This window comes from Phodopus roborovskii, unplaced genomic scaffold (assembly GCF_943737965.1).
Source record: "Phodopus roborovskii unplaced genomic scaffold, PHOROB, whole genome shotgun sequence".
NCBI lineage: Eukaryota > Metazoa > Chordata > Mammalia > Rodentia > Cricetidae > Phodopus > Phodopus roborovskii.
The window spans coordinates 53,751,763-53,768,406 of NW_026126418.1; the positions used below are offsets into that span (position 1 = coordinate 53,751,763).

Genomic DNA, 16,644 nt, shown 5'->3' on the forward strand with positions numbered 1-16,644 from the left:
ATCAAAAAAAGGAAGGAAAGGAAGGGAGGGGGAGGGAGGGAGGGAGGAAGGGAGGAAGGAAGGAATTGTAGCTTTCCCAGAGACCAAGGTGCCAGTAAACCCTGAGCAGAAAACAAATCCTGGCTCTGGTTTGGTGTACATGTGGTATACATCAGCATATCACATGATGTACAATTAATCATGACACTGCTCTACACTTTCTGTCGGTTCATCCTAGAACTTACTCTGCCTCACTATGCTCCTTCCACCTAGAGTCTCTATCAGTCTATGTTTTCTGCATTTAAAAACCTGTGCCTCCAAAAACCAGTCACTTTTATAATACAAATACTAGCAAGGTTCTCTGCAGAACACCTCCCATCTCAGCTGTCCGGTGGTTACAAGGCAATAGACTGTGGGGGTCCACCAATCTCCACTTCCTCTCTTCTTTCCACCTATCACCTATAGGGGCCTTGCCTCTCCCTATGCCTTCAACCACTACAGAAAGATCAGTATTACTCAGCCTCCCCTCCTCAGCTCAGGAAGTCCCTGAGCTCCCCACCCTCATGCCTTATGCCTTACTTTCCCCAAAGTATGTAACGTATAGGTTTATGGAGCTTCTTACTGAAAGACACAGAAAATTGTACTTTTAAAAGATTTGCAATGAGGATGAAGTAGGCCAACCCGTTAATGTGATGGCACATGCAGGGGCCAAGAATGGGATACAGAACCCTAAAGAAATGTTAGGCATGCAGGAAACCAGGCAAACAAGGCAGGCAGGTTCCACAGGGTGGCGCTGGATGTAGCATGAAGGACTGGACTGCTAGTATTAGGCAAGAGATGGGAAATGGTTAGAATAACCAGGTTATTGCCCAACTCACAGAGCTTCTAAAGCCAGTGAGCCAACCCCTCACTAAGGCTTTACTAAATGGCCCAGTCATCCCTCAGGGAACTAATGCAAAAGGATTCCAGAAATACAGCAAAGCTTCCCAGAGCCTCCTCCTACCTCGCTTTCTACACTTCCCGTTTTTCTGCCCCTGCCAATCTGCATGGAATCATCACCCAGCACAGGTGCTGAGTTATTCAATGATTCTAGCAGCTTTTGAAACACATGTGTAGCTAAGAAACGCCTCTGAAAAGAGGAAAATCCTGTTATTTAGGCTACTAGGTCAATTTTTGATCCTCTCTCGAATTCTTGTTTGCCTTGTAATTGCTTTTCAATTAACCAAGCAGCTCACTGACACTGGGTCCTTAGTAGCGAGATGCAGCAGCAAATACCATCACCAACAAATGGCTTGCAGCTCACTAAGCAGTCGCAACAGGCGTGCTACACCCAGGTCTGCTCATCAACCCCCAGGATCTCGCCCACCCTCAGGGCACACAGGCTGCGGTAGTTGCAGAAATACACACAGTCCAGGGAAGCAAAGGATCTGAGGAACGAATGACTTCCAGCTATTCCCATCCTCTGACACATAGCTCCAACCAGACTCAAACAGACTGCTACCTTCTGAGCTCTGTCATAATGCTAAAGTCACCAAAATAATCTGTCTGCCCTGTGATTTGGAAGCCACTCCTAACACCTCTCCCACAACCCACCCACCCGCGGCACGCCAGTTCTCTGAGATATTTTCTCCTATAGAACAAACCAAAGAGATTGTGGTGGTGGGGGGGCTGGTCATAAGGCAGGTCTGTCGGAGTCCATTTTAGAACGGTTTCTTTAGCCCTCAATCTTCCACTCTGAAGAACTTGGCAGTGAGGCAGGTCAGAAGAGGCAAGTACTTGCCAGAGGTGACCTTTAACCCCAAATAAATGGCAAGACTTGAAACAAATCATATTTTTCCATTTAGTCAAAACAAGCTGTATTAGTCAAAACATACGCTCAGATGCTGCCCCCTAAACATGAAGGCAGGGATCCCTGAGAATGAAGGACAGTAACATACAGAAAGCACAGCACTGGAAACAGATTCTGATCAGGCTGAGGAATTGCTCTCTCAAGCAAGTGCTTGGTGTTCAACACAAGGACCTGAAATCCATCCTAATAATACACATAAAAATACCAGGCATGGTGGCACACGCTCATAATCCCAGTGCTGGGGTGGTGGAGACAGACTGGTCCATGGGGGCTTGCTAGCTGGTCCATACCCTGTCTCCAAGTCTTCCTGGGTAGAACACCCATAGCTGTTCTTTAGTCTCCACAAATATGTGTATACACATGAACCCTCACACACATGCTTCTACACACACACACACACACACCTACTGATACATGTACACCCCTCCACCCACACGAGCCCCTTCCCCGCACATGCGCACCTCTCCATGCACACACAAAGTGATTGATTGATTCAGGCCACCTTGCCCACACCACTATGTGCAGGCCACAGGACAGAAGAATGAGGCACACCATGGTGCCAAGGAATCATAAAACATATTAGTTGAACAAAAGAATAAAACACTCATCATCACGGGAACTGGAAATGCTTGAATTCCACCATCACCCCCTTTCCCAGGAGGCTCCCACAGTCACGGGAAGGAGAAAGCGTATGCCTCTATGCCTCGCCTCCTCGCCGCCCCATCCATTCTCACCATTCCTCCACCTGTTCAGCTCCATCTCCAGATGCTGGATGACACTCTTCAAGGCCTTGTTCTTCTCTTTCTCCTTTTCATATTTCTTCTTCCATTCTTCGGCTGTTAGTTCCAAGTTCACTGAGACTGTATTCTTGATGGTCTTTGCCCTGGGTTAAAATGCAATCAATTCTTAGACTAGCCATCACACTCACTGATGTTATATAGTCAAGCCTCGGATTGCCTTCGCATCTTAAAATGGACTGGGAGAGCAGAGACTTCCTGTGGTGTCTGCCTACAACCCTCAAAGCGGGGCTCCAGGCACTGATACTTCACTTCTTTAAAAAAAGATTTATCTTAAGTAAGTGTATGTGTTTCTGTGTATGCATGTGTTCCCTTAGAAGCCAGAAGGCATTGGATCCCAGGGAGCTGGAGTTATGGGTGTTTGTGAGCTGTCTGATGTGGATACTGAGGTCTGAACTCTGGTCCTCAGGGGAGAACAAACAGCACTCTTAACTGCTGGGCCATCTCTCCAGCATCACACTGTTACTCCTTGAGGCTCCAAAACCATCCTGTCCTTTTCTCCTTCACACTCCATAAGCCTTTCAATCCAATGGACTTTTATTCAAATTGTGTCTCAGAGTCCCATTGTGTCTAACTTCCTCTCCCCACCTCTTAGTCTGTTTTACCCCAGTGTTCAGCATGTTCCTTTAATCATTCCATTGCCAAATGCATCTCTTCAACAGAATTCCCATTTAATTCAATAGACATTTATAAAACACTAGGGACATACCAACACAGATGGACAAGCTCCCCAGCCTCTCAGAGCTTGGGGCTTCTTATGAAAGCGACTGCGGTGATAACTTGTCTGTACAAATAAAGCTTGCCTGAGGATCAGAGGGTGGAACTAGCCACTAGCTAACCATAGAGGTCTGGAGGTCTGTACAGATAGGCAGGAAATGATGTGGATGGGTGGAGAGAGGAAGTGAAAAGGCAGGGGTCAGAAGCTCACTCTTTTTGGCTGAGAAGCTGAGTAGGTGAGGTGGCTGTGGTTTTGCTCCTCTGTCGCTCTGATCTCTCAGCATTTTCCCCTATATTTGACTCTGGGCTTTTATTATTAAGACTTATTAGAACTCGGGTTACAAGGAACAAAACTGAATGATCAATTACTTCTCTTATTCGCCTTTGGTACCTATTACCAAAGTGTTGGGCACATGCCAACCCATGGCTATAGTGTAGGTGGGCCACATAAGTGAAGGAGGCTGACTAGTGAACCCCAGGGCTTCCTACTGACCTCTTCATCAAAGGCAAGGATCACTATGCTAGAGTAAAGGGATGATTGTTCTCGAATCATCTCATCATTTAAAGATAGCCAGAAGTTGGTATTTTTAATATTTGTATTTCCTAAATTCAGAATGTTTTAAAAGAATAATGCATGGGCACTATTTTTCATTATCTCCTACAGGATGTGGCCTAGGGGTGTCATGCCATATACACAACATCTGGACAGCTAGTGAAAGAAGTTGGAAAGAAAAAAAAAATCACCATCTTTATTAAGTGAGATTAAACAGAAGGCTTGGCTTACTTAAGTCTGCACAGAAATGGACAGGTTTAGCCATGTCCAAGAAAAAGTGGATTCCTCGTGTAGGAGTCCATCTGCTACTTATGCAGGTAAGGCTCATGTGAAAATATATGATGTTCTGTCTTACTTGCTGCTGACATTCTTATTTTAATCTCCAAACAATTCTAGGACTGTCATGTTTGCTGGTACAGCTGATGTGTGATACAGGTTAATTACTGTTGTCATCAAATGACACTTGGGACATGATTTCTCTTTTGGTGCAAGAAATTCAACAGTCCTCCCTACTGCCACAGATGTCATTCCAAAATTAATTGCTAAAGCAGACAACTAAATAACCCAACTGTCGAAAGAGGGATTAAACTACTTCAGTGTTGGACTCACTAAAGATTTAGGGTAATTCTCATTTGCTGTAGCTTGAGGCTGCTCTCTCTGGAACTGTCTTAGCTCCAATTCTTCAATAGCAGTAATTTTATTACTACTTTAAAGCTTGCTGCAGCCTGGCATTCTTGCCCCGCCTTCTGACATCCTCAGGCAGTGTTAAGGCTGTGTTTGGGATGCAAGCACAGGCAGAGCAGTGTCCATTCCATTATCAGCTGACGTCAGAAAGTAAAAAAAAAAAAAAAAAAAAAAAAAAAAAAAAAAAAACCAGCTCATACCTAAAATGCTTGCTTTAGACTACTGAGTCTGCTTCAGTCATAAATAGTCCCCAGATGGCCCCAAATGGTACCAGAGAGAGAAAGATGGGAGTCCCTGCGCTGCCTCCAGGCAGGGCTAGTCAGAGGCACATTCTTCAGCAGATCTGTCAAGGTTTCTGCAGTATAACTGGTCCTGGTTCCTCAACTGCCCAGAACATTCTTTTTCTTCTACTTCTGTATTAAGCAGAGTCCTGGCAGGGCAGAGCTGATCCACTCAACTTGCACAATTTGCAAAGTTTAGCAAAGGTATGAAAAGATGCAGAGGAACATAGGAAAATATAACTCCTGTGTTAGTAGACATGGGAGAAGCCCCAAAAAGAGAGCCAGAAGAGACAACTTGCTTGTGGGACCTATAATGGCCTGTGGTCTGGAGCCATCTGTTCAAAATGAGTCTGCAGGGAAATAAATACCTGGCATTCATTCCCTCTGTTTCTTCTGATCACCCACCCATGTTTTCCTCTCTTACTGGCCTGACCTGACAAAAGCCAGAGGTAAGAGGGCCACTGCAGTGCTTGAAGAGAGCAGAGCTTGGCAGAGACAACAGAGCAGAGGAAGAGGAGATAGAAAACAATGCAACCCGACTCTGACCTGAAGCTCAAACCATGGTGGGAAACCACAGCTCATGCTGGATCCCTAGAACTCTCTTGGCTCCAAATGGGACTCAAGCAAAACTTTGAATCCCTTGAGGTCAGGATATGGGAAAAAAAAATCAGTGAGCAGACAGAGAGCTGACTCTAGCAAAATGGCTCCATAGACTTAAAATATCTCCCATTTCCTAGAGAGAAAAAGAGGGAGAGATGGTGAGTGCGTGTGTGCGTGTGTGTGTGTGTGTGTGTGTGTGTGTGTGTGTGTGTGTGTACTAATTAAAGGAATGTATATCAATACTTAGAAAGCCATAGTCCTTAAAATGATTTCAGAGTCAGAAACTTCGGCTAAAATCAGAACAGACAAATGCTCCAAATACTCGCACCACTGCCATCTGACCTATGGGATGCGCTCACCCCATAGAGCAGGAACGTGGCCCTTTCAATATATGGCAATAACACTCCAATTCCACATAGGAATTCTATTCCAGATGGGTCATAGGGTAAAACAGTAAAATGTCTATAAGGAAATACAGAGAATATCCTCAAGACCCTGTGTTAGATAAAGATTTCTTGACTACAACATAAAAGAAAAAAAAATGACTATCAAATTATAAACTTCCCTCATTAAAAACCATTAAAAGAGTTAAAAGGAAAGTCATAAAATAGGAGATCCTAAAATACACACAGCAGAGTTATCTGAAGTAAATCAGAGGCGGGGAAAACAGACAAAGATTTGAATGGGAAGTTCCTGAAAGATGTGCCAATAAACACTGCAAAGAGAATACTCAACATCATTGACTATTGGGGAAGTGCAGTGCAATTAAAGTGGCAACAAGATACCTTTCCATGCCCAACAGAAGAGCTAACTCATGAGAATTGACAGTGACTTCACCTCTGATGATCTACTATGAGTAGGAATTGTTACTATAATTTTAGGAAAGTGATTTGTAACATCTACCACACCCTATGACCCATATGTATTTTTACCTAACAGGTATGTTCAGAGGCAACAGATACCTTCAGTGTTCTTGATAATAGACCCCATCTGAAAGCAGTCCAAATACCCACCAATGGTACAATGAATACATTCAACCAGATACTATATAACTATACACAAAACTGCCATGTCCCACACGGTTAATGAATTTCCCAGCAGCTGGATGAAAACAATACTGTGTGTCTTATGCTGGTAAGATTCAAAAGCCTGCTGTTCCAATCCATGCTGACCGAAGTCAGGGTGGTGCTTATTCTTGCAAGCATATTACTAGCTAAGCTAGTGTAAAATGGAGGCTTCTAACACAGTGGAAAGCAGTTACGTGTTTGTATGCTTTTGTACATTTATAAATTGGATACATTCACTTTATGCTTCTTACTATATGCATGCTGTATTCAATAAAATGAGTTACAGAAATAACCTTATACAGAAGGGCAGCGTCTCCCCATCTAAACCGCCTCCCCATTATTCCTCCCTCCCCTTTCATGTCACCTGTATTTGATCGGGAGGGGAATGTAGAAGGAGGAGTTGGGAGAAAGGATAACTAACTCTAAGGATGTTTAGAAAAGCTATATGGAAACCTATTTTATAAGCTTCCTAAGTATATACATATATTCATATAAAAGTTTAATCAGAGTTGCCATAAACAAGGGCTATTGCTCTTCTCCGAGGTCATAGGATGCCAAATACAAAGCCTGATGTCAGATGTGGGTTGCCTCCCCTTTGAGTTACATAGGTCAGGAGTAACTCAGACCTCCAAAACTAATACAGCTACTACCACTGATCTTGGTTGCCCACCAGAACTTGATGACAAGATCCTATTGCTCAAGATACCACATACTTTTGTCAAGTAGGACCAAGAATCTTCCTTTCTGCTGACTACATTTTGCAGGAAAGGAAGGTACAATGTGGATATGTGTATGTAGCACAAAAATAGATCCTGTGAGTTACTTTAAATAGAGGACATGAAGTTGGGAGGAGTTGTGAGTGAGGGGTGGATCTGAGATGAATGAGAGGAAGCTTTGAGAATAAACATGATCAAAGTACAATGTATGAAATTCTCAAAGAATTAATCCAAATATATTGTTAAAGGGAAAGAAAACACATCAAATACAAGGCATTTTCAGACTGTGGAGCAAACCAGAGCTACTGAAAAGAAATTGAATTTCTATGCCCAGAGGGTTGTTTTTTAATAGAACAAATATTCACCTGCCTAGGACAGCCAGAAACAGCCCTGAAGGGTGGAGTAAAGGGTTCTCAGTGTTCCTTCCCCTAAGAGACCTGAAGTAAAGCAGTGTGGGATATAACGGCAATCTGCGTCCTTTTCCCTCTAGCATATCTGTAGATGAGCAAGCAGAATGATCGTCGGTCCCTACCTTTTGCCATGCTGACTGTCTTTCCTCCTGTAACTGTCCAGCTATGCAACATTGGTGTAGGCTACATAATGGGATCACAGAGTGTGTTTACACAACTAAGAGGGTTAAGGGCATGAGAGCAGGAGAGCTGACACCCCTCAACCCTCACCCCCTCCCAGTATGCCCCTACAGCAATTGTGAGAAAGGGCTCTGCACCTTGCCTGGCCAAATAGTAGAGCTGGCCCTAGTGGTTCGAGTGTGGACCTGGAGACCTGAAAGCAGGAGAACTGGCCCTTGCTGTAGGCTGTCTTGGGTGAGGTAGCCCAGGCAGTGCTGGAGAGCTAATCCAGGTAACGACAATGAGGGAAAGCTGCCTGGCTGACCAACCCAGCTACCACCCAGGCCAAGGACCAGGGCTATGTGTTGGCCCACACCAACATTCTCCGAATCTGTAAACTGTTGGAGCATATGAAGGGGGTGAACTGACAAATCCAAAACAGCAGGATCTCCATGACACAGAACAACAGAATATCCAAGAGGGGCCCCCGTGAGAGCCCATTATTGGTGGTGTATCGGAAGCCAAAGGCTTCAAGCCAGATCGATTATTCCAGGCAGTGAACGCTTGCAAGTAATGAAGAATGGACTAAAAGGTAAATGGTGTGACATAACGGGCCACACTACAGCTTCTGAGACAAGATTTCTACCTCTCCTCTACCCCCCACCCCCAGTTTGGTTTGGTTTTTTATTTTTCTATTAAATTTAGTCTTAATTGGAGGGGAGGTTACAAGGGCAGAGGGAGAAGTGAGGGGACAGGGAGATAAGTGGGATAGAAGTGTGCGATGTGAAGTCCACAAAGAACCAATAAAAATGGGAAAAAAAGAGTATCTTGAAAAAAAATATTTCTCAGTTAAGTGTGATAGCACACATCTTTAATCCCAGCACTCAGAGGCAGAGGCAGGCAGATCTCTGTGAGTCTGAGGCCTCTCTAGTCTACTGAATGAGTTCCAAGGCAGTCAGTGCTACACAGAAAGAGCCTATCTCAAACAAACAAAAGAAACATTTATTTTTTATGGGTATGAACGTTTGTTTGGATGTGGTGTGTGTGTGTGTGTGTGTGTGTGTGTGTGTGTGTGTGTGTGTGTGTGTGTGTGTATCCCCTGGAACTGAAATGGCTGATGGTTGTATGTCACTATGTAAGTATTGGGAACCAAACCTAGGTCCTCTGCTTTAAACTGAGTCATATCTCCAGCCAGCCCTGGGCTCTAACATGGGCTATATCCTGTTTTGTTTTTTTATTTATTAACTAGAATTTTTTCATATAATATATTTTGGTCATTCTCTCCTCTCCTCCAGTTCCTCTTAGACCCTCCCCTCACCTTCCTACCTATTCAACTTCATGTTCTTTGTCTCTCAAGGCCAGGAGGCCTCAACTCTACACAAAGAACCCCAGACAACTAAGTAATACTGAGAATGGGAGAAACAGTCTCTCCAAAGAGATCACAACAATTGTTTAACTAACACCAAATGGTCAGCCCTTAAAAATACATGAGCAATGTTATGCAGACTGGTAGGTTATATTTAGAAATAGATACCTATATACATATAAACATATATAATGACAATTAATTTAAAAAGAGGACATGAGTTTGAAAGAAATCAAGGAACTAGATTGGAAGGCTTGAAGGGAGGAAAGAGAAAGGGAAAATGGTGTGTGTGTGTGTGTGTGTGTGTGTGTGTGTGCCAAAAACGCCAAAGAGACCCCAAAAGAGAGTCTTCCAGATACAACAGGGTCGGTACTCATATGAACTCACAGAGCGTGTAACAGCACACACAAAACCTGCATGAGTAAGACCCAATAAAGTCTCAACACCGAGGAAAGAAGAGGAACAAAGTCCCAACCCAAACAAGAGACTACTTGCAATCGATGACTGCCAGGAGGGGGAAATCAGTTTTGTCCAATGGAGTATCATTGGGTATATCAATCACACTCCAGGGCAAGCCCCATGCTTAGTAGCTGGCCAATGCGAAATGGTTTTGCCTTGCACACTTTATATTAGGTCCCAAGCAAAACCTTGACAAGTTTACTCAGTGCCTTTCTGTATAAACCTGCCATTTCAGCCACACTGTCTTGTTCCTCAGCTCCTCCTTTGGTCCACTTGCCCTCTTCTCCTCTTCTCTCTCCCTTCTTGTCCTCTCTTGTCAACTTCCCACCCTACCTCTCCTCTTGTGGCCTGGTTCAGTATGGACCCTTCTAGATGCACCTGGCTGAACTCTCCCTCATATGTACAATAAACACTCTCCTCAGCCACACCTAGGAACAATCATGTCCTCATTTTCATTCATTTTAGAGACTGTCAAAGGATTTTGTTTCCTGGATCTTTTATTTGCCCACACACACACATTTATTTAGTGCCTAGAATCAACTAAAGAGCATTATATGGAGAATTAGACATATAAGTCAACAAGGATCCTGGTGCCCACGTCGGGGAACAGAGCGTAGAACCAGATACATGCCCTTATTGCTCAGCTTAGCTTCCAAAAGAATTTCAGTAAAGAACTCAGTAAGAACTCAGTAAGACAGCAGGAATCAAGGAAGAACCTGAAAGCCAATCTTATAATTGTATCTGAAGCTTACTGTCATACTTTAAAATGGGGTTAATACAAAAATGCATCAGGATGTGCCAACATCACAGAGTCTGTTTATACAACTAAGATGGATTAGACATCACTAGGGTGATATAGTCTCACATGATAGTTTGTTGTTAAGCAAACAGCAAAGTAAGAACAGCAAAGTCCAGCCAGATAGGGTGGGGACACTATCTCTATGACACAAGCCAGTGACCGTCCAGAGCTGTATTCTAATTATTTACTGCTAAAACAGTGACAGCCTGTGATTGACCCTAATGCATGCTGTCACATTTGCCTATTTACAGCTGGAACCCCAGCCAACACTGAGCAAAACCCAAGGGCTCCTTGGGGAAAGAATCCATGCTTAATCTTGCTTCTGCCCTAAAAGACCACTTGGCAGGACAAAGCCCACTATGTGGATACAGCTTTCTTTGTGTTGCCTTGCCACAGAGATTCAAATACCACTTCGGTAATGTGTCATCTGGGTTTGCCTGGGTATTAGATCTCCTCTCTCTCTGGGGAGGAATAATGCCAAGGTTTTTTTTTTTTTAAGGCCCTTAAAGCTATCGCCTCAGGGAAGGCAGTTCCAAGTGCAGTCAACAGTAACCAGAGGACACAGCACACAATCACTTGGATGCAAACACTGAGGTGGTTATATTAGGAAAGATTCTCCTTAAAAAGTCTGAGGACTGCAAAGAAGACAGCCACCTTTCTGCTCTCAAGCGTCATCCATCACCTTTCCAGCAACCCGCAGGCCCTCCATCCTGAGTGTCCAGTTCACACATGAAGGGATACACTTTCAGGTTCTGAGAGGACTACACATGTCAGCTTCAGCAGCTGAGGCTGGGCACTCATGCCTGACACTGAAGACATCCCATTGTGTACACTTGAAAAGAGTCCTCATATTTCAGACAAGACTGAACATCAGAGTCTGGGCTCACTACCCCCTGGCAAGACCCACCTTTGCCTGTTTCCTCACTGATCTCTTCTATGATTCTGAGTGACAAGCACACTGGCTACCCATAGAGCCTCTTCTAACACTCTGTCCTCCTTAAAGAGCCGAGGATGCTGGATCTTGGTACCTCTCACTTCAGCATCTTTCTCTGCTCCACAGGTATTCCAGAGAGTGCTGGCATTTGAATAAGAAGCTCTTGACTACCCCACACCTTTAATGCATAGAAAAATCCATAACACATGCTTTACACAGTAAGTGTTGGGTGAGAGAGGGAAGAGAGAAAAAGGGGAAGAGTGAGAGAGACCGCAGTGCCCTCTATGGAGGGTAGGAGGGCAGTGCCCGTATCTATCTCCATCTGTCAGAGGTTACCAAGGAAACAGAGGGAGATAAGAATATAGACCCCATTAGACATACAAAGCTATGTCAGATGCAGGCAACCAGTTGGAAATGCAGGTGCAAATGTGTATTTAATTCTTGCTGGAAAACCCCAGGCTTTGCTTTTGAACACCTCTGAAAGATCAGAGGAGAGCCATGCTCATTATCCAAGGTCATCTATTTGACTTGGTCAACTTAGTATAGCCATTTGCCATCTAAAAACTACTGTCAGAGCAACAGCTAGATCAGTGTTTGATTAAAGAGCCTGCCACATATTTGGGTGTGAGATTAACACCACAAAATCTGCCCCAAGTCTCAGTTGCTGTATAAACACCTACACTTTCCTCAGAACACATTCCTGCTTCAAAGCGCTCTCCAGGCCTGGAAAGGGCTCCCTATTCTGAGAGAAGGGGCTAGTCAGTGAGAAGGAATTAAAACTCTGATGACCAGTGATGAGCTGGCCTCTCATTAAACTTAGACCAGACAGCATCTCTTCCTCCAAGAGCCTCTGTTACCCCACTGGTGTCCCAGAAACAGGTCCTCTACCAGAGGTGAATTAATTCTTAGTTTTTTTGTCAAGTGCATCAAAGTGTGTGCCTTAACTAAACTGCTCGCTCTGTCTCTGCAGGCAATTTGTTTGCACACTCTTGTGACATGAATTTTACATGTATACTACCCAGTCTCTGTCGAATCCAGCTGTCACTATGGCAGGTGGCTTCATTAAAATGATGGCATGGTGTCCTTTTGAGATCAGTGCACACCAGGAACACAAAGACTATTACTCTTCTCAAGTTATCAGTCTCCTGTCACATGCAACATACAAACAGGCTAAAGGAATCGTGCTGGCCCAACGCACACTGACTCAGGCCTTCTTGCACTGACTGGTACGTCCCTCAGGACCCTCTTTTCTTCACACACACACCCCAACCAAATCAAGACACATAAACAGACTTCCAAGAAAATGGGGTGACTTGAGTTCACATATCCGAAAGTTACAAATGCCTTTTTTGAAAAATGCTAGGAAAGTACTATGGAAGAGTAATTAAAAACTAAAGAATAAAATTCTGGATTCTAGAAACAAACAAAAAAGTCTTAATTTGATTCTCAAGTATCTGAACTACCTGCTGCTCTCTGACATAGACTTGCCCACCTCTGTGCTGGCAGAGTGCTAAAGGGACAAACTTGATCAAACAAGACCTAGACAACATGGTTTTTGTTTGTTTGTTTGTTTGTTTTTTGTCTGAATCTAGTACTAAACCTAGAATTGTATGGAAGGCTGGCTGGGCTCTCAGCAGGGTTGCCCTCAGGCACCCATAGACCCTGTTGCCTTTTTACAACTTCAAAGAACATGGTGTTATTTATTCATCCCAGGAAAGATATATTGTTCCCTTATGTCCTTGAGTGAATCATAGAACTTACTCTGCAACAAGAACAAAATGAACAGGGGCTATCTGTCCCTTGGGAGACACCTGGCAGCTTTTCTGAATTCAAAGTGCTTAATCTTATCAGCAATCAGATTCCATGTCTAACCTGATGTTCAGATCCATGTCTGCTGTATAATTGGGTTCAATGGGTATAGCTAATAAAGCAGATAGAAGGCCCATTTAAAAAAAATCCACTGTCCTTAAAGGGTCAATTAACATGTGGGTAGAGAAATAAGGAACAAACTATCACATTTTCTGACTACTGACTAGAGGGCAAACCAGATCCAAACCCAGGTCAATTTCTAGGGTCCGTGATGCCATAGCTCAGCAAGGATCCTGCACCATGAACTTAAGCTTGCCATGCTTCCTCGTTCACTAAGCGTGTACTTATTAATCACCTACTCTACACTTCCCATGCTACTGTATACTTCCCATGCTGGAAAGCAGATGCCAATGGCAAATGTACTCTCTGCTCTCCCGTAGTTCAGAGTCTCATAAAATAAGCAGACCAACTATTTCATCTGGAAACACATTTGAGGTTACATTTTATTTTCTGGAATCCAAAATTACCTATAAATTTCTCTACCCACTAGTTCCAGAAGTAAAATTCTATTTTATTCAAACCTGACCCTTATATTGTACTGTTTGTTGTTCCTTATTTGTAGTCTAGTCCTATCTGCTACTATAACCTTTCCAACCCTCAATACCACTGGAGTGTTTATGGCAGAAGAAGGTAAGCTTGGAATCAGTGGTAACCCCCTCTGTACCAGCCCCTGGGCAAGGGGAAAATGGAAACAGCTTGATCATCCTCCCAAAAGTCCTTGAAAGGATCCACTCCATCTCTATGGCAAAGAGATGTGAAGCTCAGAGAAGTCAAGGAGAGAATAGCTTAAATGGCCAGGAAACAAAGGTGTCACCCTAATATAATGCCACTGCCTTAAGTTTTAGCTTAATCTAGGAAGTCATTTAGAAGGAAGCAAAGGACCCAAACCCTGTTTAAAAGATAGATTAGCTCTACAACATTTCAACACAATTATTTAGACAGCCCGTAGGTACCACAGCTGAATAATCCTATGGTCTATTGATGATGTGATGCAATTCAAACACGTTGTAATAATTTCCCATAGAGAATGCCCAACCCATCTGCCCCATCTGAAACTACTTATTGGGCATAACCATACAACACATACTCCTAGGACTAAAGCAGGGGAGCACTAGGAACCCCACTAACACCCAAGGCAGTAAGGGCTACAGACACAGCTCACCAGCTGGTAACATTGAATTGTAACAATAGTAGGAGAATCCACATCTCACAACATCTGTCCCAGCTGAGCCCCGTAGGCACCAAAGATGCCCAGATCATAAAAAAAAATACCTTAGCATCACAGGCTTAGATAACCAACCCTCCAGAAAACACAACTGAGAAGATGGGGGCTGGCAAACTAAGCAAACAAGATTGAAAGAGGTCAGCTGTGGGCAGCAGGGCAAGGTAAGTGAAAAAGAGTGTATTAAGAAAGGCAAAGAAAGTAAGAACCCACCCACACATGGGAAGACTGCTTTCATTACCAAGTTCTTCATGCCCACCCACCTGCTACCATCCTCACAGGCAGGGCATGTTGACCTGTCCTTTCAAACAGTGAGAAGTGGTCATCCTCCACTTTTTCTTTTTTCATATACACCCCATGCCTCCCACCCTTGAAGTTTATGCATCTGATTCCTTTCCTTTGTTATTTGTGCCTCCTCTACTCTGCCTTTATCTAATTTCTTTGCAATGGGTCCCAGATTCCAGAGCTAAAGGTAGTTATCAGTCTTCAGATTTACATATGTGAAATTGTATATAGCTAAAGGCTAAGCTTCAAGTCCATAAAGAACAGAAACTATTGCACCTATAAGTTAGGTGTTTTGTTTTGTTCTGTTCAGTATCATTCTTCCAACAGGCACATTCCTGACCACTGCTGAAAACTTAATGCCTCAAGTTTACAGGTCATCTGCTAGATGCAATGTAAATCATGTGCCCCTCTGACTATTGTCCCAAGCCATTCACACCTAAGACCTTTAACCTAGCTCAGAGCTTGGGTTCCGAGACCCTGCACGCACCTCTGTCCAAACATCAGCGTGGACTTGGTCTCAGCTTCATTGAAGATGGAAGGAGAACAGCAAATGACAATTGTGGTTCTACAATTCCCACCCAGAGAGTCCTGGAGAATCCGAGTCATCTTGCTGTCCCGGTATGGCACATGTGTTTTCTATTTAAGAAAAGAAGGAGTATCGGTTTTGACAGCCCATTCAAAGAAAAACTGCAGAAGCAAGCAAGCCAAACTTAGAAGGATGTGGAATAAGAATTTGCAGCCAGGTTTTTGGATCTTGCCAAACAACGTCTATTCTGTGACCCGTATCATTGGAAGTCAGCATCACCATTCACAATTTCTAGTGGAGTGGATCTCCCAGCAACAAGCGCCCCAGCCAGGAATCCCTCTGTTCTCTTCCAAATAGGAAAGCAAATAAATGTCTGTGGCAAAGAGAACACACAAACCCCAAAGGCAGCTTCCCATAATACTATTTAATAGATGGCGACAGGATTACTTACTGTCCCTTCTGCCAAGGCAGAGATCACATTTCCAAGAGCAGACAAAGACTTGTTGATATTTTTAGCTTCATCAAGAACAGCTCCCTCGGCACCAGTTTTGCTGACCTACCCGAGGATAGAAAAAGCAGTGAGGGCAGGGACAGCAGAAAGCAGAAAATGAAAACTCATGGAAAGGCAGCAGGTAGACCCTCCAGGAAAGCACCCAATAAACTAAACCACAACGACCCAGCTGTCCCTGGAGCCAGGAGCTGACGGTTTGGTCTCTCCTGCTGTCATTTTCCTCTCGATTGGTTTTTAGTGGAATGTCTGAAATGCCTCAAGTGGGAGAGCTGTACATACTTCCCTGGGGGACATCCATCGAGGAAAACTAGTCTCCTGAAGTGCTGTCACCATGGTGAGCTGAGTCCTGGGGGACTAAACCAGTCCCAGTCGAATGGGGTCCATTGGGGCACAGTGAGGAAAACATTACGAGCCCCAATTTTAGGCAAAGGACTAAAAAAAAAATAGGTATTCTAACTATTCCTTCTCTACTTATTTCCTAGCAAGGGGGGAGGGAGTGGGGAACTAAGAAAAGGAGGGAGGGGTATCTAAAATTCAAAAGACTTAGACATGCAAAGACAAGGATATGTGTGCTACACCATAAATTTGGTTTTCTTCTACAGCCCTCCTCACACAGTGCCTCCTCTACTGCATTGGTACAGATAACTTCACAATTTCACATTTACAAATCCTGCCAATTTTTTTTTTTTTTTTTTTTTTTTTTTTTTAAGGAGAGGGGACTCAGTAAGGTTTGTTCTGGCTGCCTAGGCAAAAGCTACAGGGTAAACAGCTGCTCTCTTAAAAAAAAGAAAGAGGAGAAATAACTTTAAACTGAGCAAAGATGGATTTCAAATACATATGAAGGCGAGCTCCGCTCAATTA

General features: G+C 43.7%; 1 protein-coding gene across 1 annotated transcript in view; it reads right to left on the reverse strand.

Moving 5' to 3' along the window:
* Window positions 1-16,644, reverse strand: part of Kif5c (kinesin family member 5C) — a 151,513-nt gene that overhangs the window by 62,898 nt on the left and 71,971 nt on the right. Inside the window, exons 9-11 of the mRNA XM_051184720.1 lie at window positions 15,724-15,828; window positions 15,234-15,382; window positions 2,563-2,711 (exon numbers count right to left, since the gene is read on the reverse strand). Coding sequence (XP_051040677.1) covers window positions 2,563-2,711; window positions 15,234-15,382; window positions 15,724-15,828 — 403 coding nt within the window. The remainder of the gene's footprint in view (window positions 1-2,562; window positions 2,712-15,233; window positions 15,383-15,723; window positions 15,829-16,644) is intronic.